General features: G+C 50.5%; 1 protein-coding gene across 1 annotated transcript; it reads right to left on the reverse strand.

Moving 5' to 3' along the window:
- Positions 1 to 598: 598 nt before the first annotated feature.
- Positions 599 to 5674, reverse strand: SUT4 (sucrose transporter 4). The gene is made up of 5 exons (XM_048671509.2): positions 5013 to 5674; positions 2088 to 2821; positions 1921 to 1984; positions 1791 to 1834; positions 599 to 1126 (listed from the first exon to the last, which is right to left on the reverse strand). Exons 1-5 carry the CDS (start codon positions 5527 to 5529, stop codon positions 962 to 964), a joined length of 1524 nt encoding a protein of 507 aa, XP_048527466.2. The 5' UTR covers positions 5530 to 5674; the 3' UTR covers positions 599 to 961.
- Between the last annotated feature and the right edge of the window lie 8113 nt (positions 5675 to 13787).

Below are 13787 nucleotides of genomic sequence, written 5' to 3' on the forward strand. Positions count from 1 at the left end.
GGCAATTGTAGTAAACCAGACCATACATGGCAACTGCTTAGTGTTAGTAGGTGGCAACCTTTAAAGTTTTCAAATCATGGCAACTATAGTAAACCAAACCATACATGACAATAGCTGCAGTTGTCCAAAATGGCATCTGGCACTTGACCTGAAATGGCAACTACAATTGAGCAACCATGGCAACTGTAGTTGTCCGACATAGCAACTGTAGTTCAGCGACATGGCAAATACAGGTAAACGGACAATGAAGAGGGTCCGGATCATGGCAACTGCGGGGACACGTGATGACTGTCATGCTGGGGCGTGCGGGACCGTGAGGTAGATGGCTGAGAAAGGAGATCGTGTGAGAGTTATGCATTTTGCCCACACATAGACGTGCGAGAGGGACCGCAAGAGAAAAAAAGGCATGTGGATGCTAGTTGTTTTGCCCACACGTAGACGTGTGGGCTGGTCCTTTTAGACACCATATAAAACGTGTGGACAGACCCCTTAACGCCCATATGTGTGGCAGTTATCGTCGTGCAAGAAAGGAAGGAAGGAAGGAAGGAAGGAAATCATGAACAAGTGACAGGGAGGACCTCCAGTGCCAACAATAATCTCAAACAAAACCCTGCAACTTTTATTGCTTGATTGATAATCTCCGACAAAATGACAAAATATCCGATATACAACAACATATGACCGACCATGTTTCACACCGACAAGCGAAAAAAAGGCGACGATAGGGCCCATGGAGGAAAATTCCAGAGCCCTCCTACTTTTGGCCTTGAATTTGAACCGAACCCAACTTGATGATGACAATATACAGACCCCCCATGCCTAGTGTAGTGTAGGCAGCGTTCCCAGTGTCTTGGAACCAGTGTGCAAAGAATGAATGGTTGCAACTTGAGACCAACCTGCCTTCCTTCCTTGTCTGCAACATAACAATGTCTCTGTATACTCGCTTCGCTCACTCGAATCATCATCGTTGGGTGGTTTTCTTCTTCGGTCCGAGCCGGGCTCGCGGGAGCCCAAGGATGGCTACCAGCCCGCCCACAAACGAGGCTGCGGCGGCCACCCAGAAGGATGGCGCATTCCCTCCGCCAAAGAGCTGGTCCCACGGCCCGCTGCCCAGCGACACGATGATCTGCAGGCACCGCACGGTCACTTCCAGTTAACTTTCTGTTTCCCCTAGAAAACCTAAAAAAACATATGCTTATACTTTTCTACTCAAGTTTTCAGGTTCAATTCTGCTAATTAGTGCAGATCACAAGTTTTAGGTAAATAAGGCACGCAGTCATGAAACGTGAGGACTTCTCATTCTCAAGGCTGCAGGAACTGTTAGAATGTTTTATCCGAGAACTGTGGTTATAACTAAGTTGATCATGTGTAGAGCATTTGGCTTAGTTTTTTAGATCTCTAGTTTTTATGTTATTCGGCTAATTGATTTCTAGTGCAAAAGCTCAAGGGCTTGGTTTTCTGAGACAACACATGCTTCTGCTTGTGTTGTCCTACTAGACAGGGTTCCTCGGTTTATATAGGTACAGACCAGTGGAAAGATCAGGAAATGATAATAATTTTTATAAGATTTCAAGTTTGAATGCATATGCTCCTGGTTATTAGGTACAGACTACAGAACAATGGAATTAGTAGTAGTTTTTAGTATTGCTGTATGACTAAGATGGTTCAACTGGCTATTACATTTAATTCCTTTGGAGCCGGAAGCTTAATCAGATACATTTTCATATAAAATATGCATATACACCAACTATACTCCAAACGGGAAACATAATAGAAAAAGGAGTAAATACCTGTGGTATCACAATAGATAAATTAAGAATGCCCATTGCTAGACCTGTGGGGAAAAAGGGACAAATGTAAGAACTAAGAACACAGATCCAATATGATGCAGCCAAACAGTTTAGTGAAAAGCAAGATTACCTTGGCCTAGCCCAAGATTTTCAACACGACTTGCAGCCATCGCATATGGTATACTGTACGTGACCTGCAACGGCAAAAATAAAAGGATCATCAATACCATGCATATAACATGTATAGGAGGGAAAGAAAACCACATTAGTGCCAAAGAAAAAAGTTCTGTTACTGACCGACAGAGGTGCTCCTAGGATTGTGAACACAATGAGGGAAGCGGCGACAATGCCGGTTGGAGGTGCTCCACTAGGTCCATAATCCAGGTTCTGCGCAACGTATGTTATAATAAGCATCGCCACGAAGCACAGAGCCATGATGATATTGGAGACACCCCATACAAGTCCAGCTCCCCACTTCCTACACAACTTCTCCATTCCAATAGATGTGATCCCGAGAACGACCGAGTTGAGCATGAGACCAAAAGAGCCCATTCTCACACCGTCATGATACTTTTGGGTGTCGGCGACGATCTCCGGGCTTCCCCGGTAGATCTCTCGGCCCATCCAGTCGGTATCAAAGAGGATGAAAGGGAACCACCCGATCCAGGTAAGCGAGGTGACGATCAAGACCATCCAAACAGGCATCGTGAAGTACTTGAACGACCCGAAAAGCTCAAAGAGGAAAGCCTCCTCCTCGTGGCTGCTCGGAGGCGCCGCCTCGTCACTTCCGAAAGTAGGGTTGTCCTGCACCGTCACCACGCTAACGTATGTCGTGATCGCTAGGATGATGATATCGAGCAGGAACGCAGACTTGAGGTTGGCGCAGCTGACGCTGCAGGACTCGGTGATAGTGAACGGGAATATCTTGTACCAGCCATTGTATGCCCCGGTGGCGTACCCGAGTATGTTCCCCAGGGCCATGAAGAGCGAGAAGTAGGCGTTGGCGATCCGGGTCCTCCTCGGGTCATTCTCTGCGAACAGAAATAAATGATCAGTCAGAAATCAGTTTACACTCGAGGTGGAAGAAGCTAACTTATATCACAGCATGGCAGACAACAGTCTGTTGATGCTGGGTACAACAATTTAAAATTTTGCTAACCATGCACAAATGCATCTAAGCTGGGACTACGTAGCACTATTCTAGCAGATAACAGAGAAAGTTTAAGGAGGGTGCATCTGATTTGATTGTACGGGCAAATGGGCCCCGATCAGATGTTCACTGAGAAAGCTCACAACTTGTGTAATAAAGATTGTGTCAGCTGAACTCAATTGTCAAAACACAAGATAGCAGTGATGGTCATATAATCTGAATAGATAATAAATCAATAAATTCAGATCATTTGTGTGGCTACGACACAGAAATAGTGATTGTGCAATACATTTTGTGTCAGCAGAACTCGATTGTCAAACCAGGAAAGCAGTGATGGCTATATATTCTTAGTAGAGAATAAATTCAGTTCATTTGTGTTTGCTACGGCACAAAATCTGTTGTGGCCCACGAAAAAAGCACATCACCCTCATCTCATCAGTGTAAACATTTTGTCGCACCGCATTAAAAGAGTGACAGGCAGGCAACTGGGAGACCACGGCCACCACAGAGCATCGGTAAGGCAGGAAATCAATTATCAATAAAACAAACATGCAGGGGGCCCTCCCATCGTTGAGTGCTGACAAAACAGAAGAAAAGAAAATAAAAGAAAAGAAAAGATGGCATCCCATCGTATGATTCGAGATCTGGCACTGCAATGCTTAAATATCTGTCTCCCTCCCAAGCTGGTCGGCATTGCATTGGCCTGGTCTGATCCAGGAGCGAAAGCGACGCGCTGATCGTAGCTTCCCGCACACTTGTTGATCATCATCAATGTGCAATGTGCAATGGGCAGCCAGACTCGATTGTCAAAACTCAAAACAGGAGACAGCAACGCCGGGTATATGAATAAATGGATGTTCTGAATAGGGAAGTATAATTAATTGTAATAAATTCAGATATATATATATATATATGTTACATTTAAGACAGAAATGCGTGTGTGGCTACCACAACAAGCACACATCACCCCCCATCTCATTCATGAGCGTAATGTTTCCGTGCACGTGACGAAAGAGTGAAGCAAGGCAGCACTGTCAAGGCAGGCAGGCAGGCAATCAATAGTGAAGCAAGGGCAGCAGGCAGGGGCCCCTCTGAGAATACCTGGCTGTTAACAAAGATGCCTTTGGGTGTCCTAAGATCCGAGATCTGGCAACAGTTAGGGACGAAAGCAAAGAGTGTAGTAGCAATGCAGTGCTTAAATATCTCTCTCGTGGTCAGGCAGGTCGGCATTGGCCGGATCCGGGGGCGAAAGCGACCCGCCGGGCCGAGCTTCCCGCACACTCCTTCATCATCAATCCTCCATCGCACACATAGAAAATGAATGAAGTGGTGTATGGAGGGAAAGGACAAGGCTTGGTGGCGACATTTGTACCAACCGTCCGTGATTATTCAAAGGTTTGCATCGCTGTAATGGAGTGCCACGTCCCCATTGTTAGTGTGGCATCAGCATATAGTATAGTAGTATTTGGTTTGGCCACCCCACCCCACCCCACCCCAGTCCAGGGTCTGGTCTGTTGTGTAGTGTAGTGTGTGCTGGTAACAAACAGGGCAGCTGGCTGTCAATACTCAATAATGTGATGTGAAGAAGAAGAAGAAGAAAAAGGAATTCTTGAGAGGCCAAAGCCGACCAACGGAGCAAGAATCTTTTTTCTCGGCCTAAAGCGGAAAGCGACATTGATCTTCCCTCTTTCTCTCTCGTGTGCAGGTGCAAGTGCAATGCAATCTTCCGGCCACACAGAGAGAGAGACGAGGAATGTTAAACAAAAAAATGGGTAGGAGGATCGGTTTTGCACTTGACCCCTCGTCGTGTAGCAGGGATTGCGAATCCCAATTATCAATCTCATCTGTCAATCAGTCAGGAGAATGAATTCCCCATCGTGAAGCCCCCAAGAACCATGTATGTGCTCCAGTACAGGTGTAAAATTGAACTGAATGCTAAGCAGCAATCGTGCAGAATCGAATCAATCTGCACCGCCCAGGCCCGAATTTTTGCCTTTGGTAAAAGCAGCAAGCAAGCAAGCAGAGGAAGCAATCAGGGGGAAGGAAGGAAGCAGCGGAGAATTCGGTGGCACCTGTGAGGTCTGCGAGGAAGGCGCGGCATGGCCCCTGCGTGGCGTTGTTGCCGACGTCCAGCAGCCAGAAGCCGATGAGGTAGACGATGATGGCGCCGAACCGAGTGGACCCGGGCACGATGTTGTCCCCGAAGAGCCGCCCCAGGTCGGCGGAGAAGCCGACGGTGAGCACGGAGAAGGCGATGGAGGCGGCGCCCGCGGCGATGAAGGGCCGGCGACGGCCCAGCGGGGAGTTGGCCGGTGCGATGCGGTCCGAGAGGTGGCCCACCAGCGGCTGCACCAGGAGGCCCGACAGCGGGCCGCAGAGCCAGACCAGGCTGGCGAAGGCGTGCGGGATGCCGAGTTCTTGGACGTAGGGGGTGAGCAGCGAGAGCTGCAGCGCCCACCCGAATTGGACCCCGCAGGCGACGGAGGCCGCCCGGAGCAGGGAGCGGAGCGGGACCTTGCGCGGCGGAGGCGGCGGCGCGGCCGAGGAGGTGCCCCCGCCCCCGCCGGTGTTGGGCCGCCGCGGCGGCATCGCCCTTGATGAGTGGTCTTGGACTTTCTTGAACTCCTCCGGCCGGGTGCCGCGTCGGCGTGGTGGTGAAGAGACCTGGGAGAGAGGGAAGGGATGGGGGGAGGGGAGGGGAAAGCAAAGTATCTATCTATCGCTCTCGGCTCCGGCCTCCGGTGGAGTGGAGGAGTCCACGGATGGAGGGAGGGAGGGAGGGAGGAGACGGTAGAGGTAGGGACGGACGTGGCAGCGAGCGAAAAAATCGATACTTTTTTTGGCGAGGCGAAACGGACGTGGCTACCGTCCACGGTGGGCACCCTACCACTCAGCGAGGAGGGGAGGGGAGGGGAGTGGGGACGACCACGGTTCTTGTTTTCTACCTATCCTACCAATTACCTCCTCTCTCCAATGATCAATCTTTTTCTTTAGACCAACTCCAGCGCACGATTCTAGACGGACGTTCCTTTAGTTGTGGATTTTGTCTGTTTGGGGAGTGCAATGAGATCGTATTCAGTCTTTTTTAAGATGCGGTGGCCGTGCGTCCAACGCGTAGACACATCCCAGCTGCATATTGTTCGTGTAAAAAAATTTTACAAGCCGATATTCTTTTTCCATCATTGATTTTTTATACATGAAAATAATCACCAAATTTTGACTAGAAAAATAAGACCAAAGAAAACAATAACCACAAGAATACATTTTAGAAGATAACCAACTTCCATGACTGCTCCTGTAAGTTGGATTAGTGCTTTCTCGATGCATTCATTGTTGATCTATGAAGGCTCGATCTTACGTGCTTCTTTCTTTATTCGAGTGTAAAAAAGTAGATGTTGCTTCCTCGCATCCAGTCTCATATCTAGCCTCTATTCTAATAGCTTAATCGATTTTTGCCTAGAACAATGCACGCTCGTCTATTACCTCACGTCACCGGTAGAAGCTAGCTCTTATCGGTTGGATCTGTAGTCATTTTTCTTTTTATCCCGCAAAAAAAAAATTGTCATCATTGTTTCACTCATATTATTATTATTATTATTATTATTATTATTATTATTATTATTATTATTATTATTCCCCTGCAATACTTTTTTATGAATATACACATAGTACTTTTTTTGTTTGTTTATTCAACAATGAGACCTCTGTGTTTGCATGTAAATAATCAGGTCACATATTACACTAGGGATAAAATGGTCTTTTTAGGTCAGACTTAACACCGTTACTAGCCAAAACTGACGAAAGTGTCACATAAGGAACAAAATAAAGTTAGAGTGTCGAAAAGGGAAGAAACACGTTTTTTGGGCCAAAAAAGAAAGCAAAATTTAAGGAAGGGCCAAATAAGAAATTCTCTCTAAAATTTTAAGTTAGCACAACTAGTTAAATCCGAGAGCACAACCGAAACTAAAGTAGCACATACCCAATCAGTTGAGCACTTGATGAACACCCATGTGGGATGTTCCGACGTTCTAGACACGCGGCGTAAGACCTACTTTGGGCAGTCGTTGCACTTAATGAGTGGCAACCGTGCGCCGATGAGCTTTTGGGCCAGCACCGAGCCCGACTGACCGCCGTTCATGTATCTGTCGGCGAACCATGGATGGTGTAGATTCAAGCGGCTATAGGCGGAGTCAGCACCTGCATGCGGCCTTGCGGCCTTGTCGGGGCCTTCTGACCCGGTGCCCGGCCAGTCCATGGCACGGCGCGGCCTCCAGGGCGAGCTCAAGCCCGACGGGATCCGCTCCAAATCCGGCCGCCGGGTGCGCAAATCAGGTGGGCGTGGTAGGGTAGCTCGGGGGCATCGACCGAAAGAGGGCTTGGCGAGCACACGTCCGAGCTACACAGCTGCAATGGCGGCGGCGGCGGCGGTGAGGAGCAAGAGTGGAGGGGGTGCGGCTGGAGAGGTGGGAAGGGGCGGATAGAAAAAGGGGTACCTGTCCACCGACGAGCAGGCCAGGGCAGGACACGCGCACACGGCCTGCCTGTCCGTGCGTTGTCTTTTTCACTTCAAAAGCGGCTTAAATTTAGATCGGGGATGGGTTGAAAGCAAACATAAAACGGACAAAATTCCGTTTACGTTTGCGTGCTGGGTCGTCTGATTTGTTTATTTTATTTTAAACAGACGCATTCGGACAAGATGAGGTCTCGTCTGGAGTTGGCCTTAGGGATGATGGATGGATACATGGTGTTTTGGTTTGTTTCGTTTTGTTTTTCACCCACGGCACGATCGATCAAAAAGAAGAAGAAGGTAGCGTTTCTTTTCTCTTGTACGCCAGCCAGCCTCTCGTTCCCCATGTGCTCGGCGTGGCTGTCTCTCCTTTTTTTACCTTTTGTTATGAGATCCAATTTTGGAGTTGGCTAACCACGTGTGCCACGCGGCCTTGTCCTCTTCTCTCCTGGATACCCCCTGCCACGTCATGCATGTCTTCCAGGCAATTCTCAGCTCAAGTCAGAGCTTTCCTTCGCTGTAAACACATATCGGTTTACATACACACATTATAAACAAACTCACATATTATACTATATGTATGCACCAAGCCCAAAATATCTGCGTGTCACTCCTTTGAGAGGCATTCATCAGTTCAAAGTCAAGGGCAAGCTAGCTCCGCGCTACATTGGTCCTTTCCATATTCTCTCCCGTCGTGGACTGGTGGCTTATCAATTGGAGTTGCCACCTCAGTTCTCTCACGTCCATGACGTCTTCCACCTGTCGCAACTTCGTCGATGCTTCAAGGATCCGGAACGGGAAGTGGATCCGGAATTGATTGAAGTTCAAGATGATCTCACATACAAAGGGCATCTGATCCGCATCCTTGAAGAAGCTGAACGTCGAACCCGCCAGAAGGTTACCAAGTTCCTCAAGGTGCAATGGTCGAATCATACTAAAGATGAAGCCACTTGGGAACGCGAAGATAACCTCCGGGCTGAATACCCGATCTGTTCCCTTCTACCTCTTAATTCTCGGGACGAGAATTTCTTTTTAGAGGTGGAGAGTTGTAACACCTCGATATAATGATGCTATAGTAACCCTGGGGTTAAGTTAATCATTTTGCTAAACAAATGTTTGGTCACCCTTGGTTCTCTCTCATTTCTAATTCCAGTTGAATTCAATTTCAAATTCCGAGTGAAATTCAAAATTGCTCAAACATGAAAACTAAAATGTTTATCATGTGCCAAATAATCTACAACTAATAATGGTGGTGAACCAACATTTTTGCAAAGGGTTTAAGTGGTCTAAACTACTTAAAACAGTGACCTAAGGGTTTAAGCAATAAATTAAATGCCTTTTTAATTATAAAATTGGCAAACTATTTCAAAAGTCTCACAAGATTTTTGTGACAGTGCACTCTAATTCTTGAAATTGTTTTGGCCAGTGGCATAATTTTGCAAGTCATTATTGACTAAAAAGAAAATGCAAATGTTGCTGAAAATAAAAAGAAAAAGAGGAAAACAAAAGGAGAAGGGGTGGGAGAGCCCCTGGCCTCCCCTTGGGCTTCGGCCCATCGCAGCAGGACGGCCCACCTACCTCCCCGGTCGCTCTCCCCTCCCCCTGTTCAACCGACCCAGGGCGCGTGCCCGCGCGTCGCCGCCGAACCACCTCGCCGTTGACGAGGAGGATAAGGCCTCCACGCCCCGACGCCTCAAGTACCCCCCCTCACCTACCGCCACTACCGCTCCTCTCCGCCTCTGCCTCTCCCCACTAGATCCCCTCTCGAGCTCTCTCCCTCTCCTCCGAGCGCCATCGCCGCCGTTTTCCGTCGTCCCCGCGGCCACTAGCGTCCCCGAGCCCGGCAACCGAGCCTGGGAGGTGCGCCGTCCTCCGCTTCATCGTCCTCGTCCATCAGCTGGAGCCGGGGAGGTCGGCGACGTCGGCATCGCCCTTTTCCCCTTCTCGGTGGTCACCGGCAATCACCGGAGCCACAGGCCTTCCCCTGCGCTCCTAAACTGCCAAGGGCCATCGGCGTGCCGCTCGGTGAGCTCCACCCCCTTCCTCTCCCCGTCCTTACTCCCTTTCCGCGCCGTAGCAAGCTGTGCATGCCGCGCCGCCATTGCCGTGCCCTGGCTCCGCTGTCGAGCTCGCGACCTTCACTGTAGGGCCCGTCCCAGTCCGCAGAGCTCACCAACGCGTTCGTCGCTTCGAGTAGTCGTCGTAGGAGTTGTGCGCCGTCATTTTTGCCGCCGCTTTCGTCTCGCGCGAGCTCGCCATGCTTCGGGCCCCGCCACTCTCGCCGCCGGCAACGTTCCGGCCATCCCCAAGTCCAACTGGTAGGGCCGTCATGCGCGCTACGTCGAGCCGCGTCGAACGCGCCTAACTACGCGTCCGGAGACCCACCGTAGCGCGAATCCGAGGCTCGCCGGCGTGCGGCCGCCGCGAAAAGCCTTGCCGGAGCTGTTCCGGCGCCGGCGCTAACATGGCGCCCACGTGGCCGCATCGGGGTCACTGGCAGCTGGGCCCCGCGGGCCCAGTTGACTGGTTGACCGGGTCAATTGTGCTGACTGTGCATGGTTGACCTGACATGTGGGCCCCTCTTCTGTTAATTAGTCTAAATACGTATTTGTAAATAAAACTAATTAGATTAACCTAAACACTCACTGACACCGGGGGCCCACTCCCCTAATTAACCCTGTTAGATTAGTTTAATCCACTGTTAAGCCAACAGAGGCTGACACGTGGGTCCCTTTGGTCCCACTGGTCAGTTTGACCAGTCAGCGGGTCTGTTGACCTGCTGATGTCATGCTGACACTCTGCTGGCGTCATATTTTCCTTTTCTGTTAATTTAAATAATTCCAAAATATGTTTTAAACTTGCAAAAATCATAGTAATTAAACCGTAACTCCAATGAAAATGTGTTCTACATGAAAGCTGCTCAGAAAAATCCAAAGGATCCGGATACGTGGTCCATTCATCTGTCACATGCCCCTAGCATGCTGAACTTGGAACTTTCCCCCTCTTTTCCTTTGTCCGAAATCCACCTAACGTCGGGAATTCATCCTCGGATGTTTATCCCCTCCATCTGCAACGTGTAGTACTACGTTAGGTCGACCCTAGTTCCGCTTATCGTCATGTCATGCTTAGCGTTGCATCTGTGTGCTTATATTTACTATTTCTTCCCCCTCTTCTCTCCGATAGACCCCGAGACCGATGCCGCCCCTGTGATCGACTACGTCGACGACGACCCCTCCTTGCTAGAGCAACCAGGCAAGCCCCCCCTTTGATCATCCCGATATCGCCCATTCCATTCTCTCATCCTTGCATTAGATTTTTCTACTATTATTGTTTGCTCCTATTCTGATGCATAGCATGCTTTTGTAACCTGCTCATTGTTACCTACCTTCTTATCCTAAACTTCTTAGTATAGGTTGGTTAGTGATCCATCAGTGACCCCCACCTTGTCCTTGTTGCCCCTGCTTCATCATTGAAGACCCGATCAACGGGATTGAAGACCAGGCCCCGGCACCACACATCACTTTCCCCTTAGTTGCTCGACACTACTGGGTTACTATCGAGTGCCGAGGGTGAGACCTCTACAACACTTCTGATGTTAACCCTGTAGTGTAGTTATTCGGTCGTGGTCATCGAGGATGATTCCGCCTTAACCACTTTCGATACGACTCTATCGCGCAACCCTCAAGTGTGAACCTTGGGGGTGGTTCCTCTTACGTTCACCTTGATTATTACATCGAGTGGAATTCACCGGGGGTGATTCCTCGGGTTTTCCCCTTGATGTTTGGACACACAGATACTTGGACTTTACAGCTGTTTCTTGGAAAGGCGGGTCAACCCTGAGGGGTACCCGCGAGTGATGTGGAGTCGGGTTGACCTGGAAGGTGCCCGCAAGATAATTACGAGGCATGGCCGGGCATTCCTAGCCCTTGCCGCAAGTCCTCGAGACGGGGAAACGGGGTCACATCTTTTATGAGTCTCTGCTTGTTACCGCGTGCTCCTAATCCACTACGATTTGGATATAGTATGGGAACGTCTTATACATCAGCCGAAGCTTAATAGACGTCAGCGACTGAGCAGCACGCGCCGGGTTGGACTGCATAGGCACCTGCCTTGTTGAAGGAGGTAGCTAGGTCTGCTCACCGGCCGCGTACGCAACATGCAGGAGTTCCCGGGGAGATGGCCCATGACCCCTGGGGGCATAGGTTTAGTACGGCGTGCTGACCTCTCTATTAAGCCTAGGTCGGGTTGCAGCGTATTGTTTGGCCGAGGCCGGGCATGACCCAGGAAAGTGTGTCCGGCTGGAGTTAATCGAGCGTGGTGGGTAAGTTGGTGCACCCCTGCAGGGAAGAAAACATCCATCGATAGCCTGTCCTACGGTAACGGACACTTGGAGTTGTATCCCGATCGATACAACTAGAACTGGATACTTGTGATGAGTAATGGATTGTGATGATAACTGGATAGTATGGCTCTGGGATTACTTTCTCGCAGGGAGTCGAGAAAGATCTCTGGCCGAGGTTGATGTAACGCCCCGAGACCGATGTGCCAGGTGTCGTTCAGTTATTCGCCGTCGTTGCCATGTCATTTGCTTGCGTGTTGCATTTCATCATGTCATCATGTGCATTGCATCATCATGTTTTCAAAACTTACATCCGTCCGGGTCTCCTTGTTCCTTTCGTTGTCCGTTCTGAGCCCAGACACACTTGCACGCGCCCGCGGCACGTCCGAAATATTATTTTATAAGTGGCTGAAAAATGTTCTTGGGATGGGATGAGATTTGACGTGTGGTCTTATTATAGTGTAGATAGACCGCCTGTCAAGTTTCATTGCATTCGGAGATCGTTTGATGCCCCAACGGATAACTATAGCGACATTATAGTCGGTCAAAACGTCGGACGTTTTCGGTCTCCGGAAACAGTTGCCGGGCTGCACTCCTCACCTCTCATCTCAGCCCAACCTCTCTTCACAGCCCACTAGCCCACCTATCTAACCCCCTCCGCTCCGGGTCGTCCGATCGCGATCGAACGGCTCGAAAAACCCCTCCTAACCCCCAAACCCTAGCAAAATTTGCTATATAAGGACACCCCTAGTCCATTTTGGGCAACCTAGACCCCCTCCCCTACCTCCTGCCGCAGCCAACCCCCCTCCTTCCTCGCTTTCAGCGCCCAACCAGCACCCCGCCGCCACTTGTCGCCGCCAAAGCCACCCGTCGCCGCCGCCACGTCAGCCGCGCTGCCCCTGCACCCACTCCCGCATCGCCGCGTGTCCTCCCCTGCGCCCCACTTCGCCGCGGCCCTCAGCGCCCATGGGAGGCCCGCTCCGGGCCGCTCGGGCCCGAATCGCCCTGCCGCTGTGCTCCCGAGCACGCTCGCCCGCAGCCGCTCGTATGCCTCCTCCCGCTGGAGCCCCGCGCCGCCTCGCGCTTCGCCTCCTTCTTCCGGCCACCGGAGTGCTGCCGCCGGCGACCTCCACCTGAGGCCAGAGCTCCGCCGTCCCTTTCTCTTCTCTCTTTATTCTCCTCCCAGCGCTCACCTCTCGTTCTCTCTCTCGCAGGTGAGGCCATTGCTGCCAGATCCACCCCGCCGGATCCCGCATCCCCGAGCGCCGTCGACCACCCTCGACACCGGATCCGGCTTCCCCAGTCCCGGATCTGTCCATTCCTGCCGGTACCCGCCTCGCCCCGCCGCCTCAGGCCACCATCGGTTCCTGCCGCCGCCACCATGGCTCGCCTCGGCCTCGGCGGGAGGTCGGGGACGAGATCCCTCTCGCGCGGACCGCCTCCCCTTCGCCCGATCCGGCCCAGCTCCACCCGGCCCAGCGCCGCGTCAAGGCCCAGCGCTAGCCCCTCCTCTCTGCTGGGCCGCCAACCAGATCCGAGACCCAGCATCGCCGGCCTGCCTCCTCCTCCTTCTACCGGGCCGAAGCCCGTGGTGAGAGAGCCCCCATCGCCTGCCCTATTTCAGATTCAGCCCATATTTGTTTTTTTGTGCGCTGCGAATTTGTCCATTTATCCAGGAGTTTACAGTTTTGCAGAAAAACCCTTGAACATCATGCATTTAACAACTCCACAACCGTGCATCGGATTAAAATGTTTTATATATGAAACTTGCTCAGAATTTTGTGTAGATTAATAATATCCAACTTTCATCCATGTTTAAAATGTTTTAAATGAGGTTTGCTTATATTTGCCCCTATGCCATGTTAAAATGATTTAATTCACAACTAAATAACCGTAACTCCGATTTTAATAAACTTTATATGTTTTTGGGGTAGAATTTTGCCTACGTTATCATGGTGCACTCATCTTGCATGTTTAACAATTCTAAAATTGTGTTTAGGG

The sequence above is a fragment of the Triticum urartu genome, chromosome 5A, assembly GCF_056163025.1.
Source record: "Triticum urartu cultivar PI428250 chromosome 5A, HENAU_Tu73, whole genome shotgun sequence".
Classification (NCBI taxonomy): domain Eukaryota; kingdom Viridiplantae; phylum Streptophyta; class Magnoliopsida; order Poales; family Poaceae; genus Triticum; species Triticum urartu.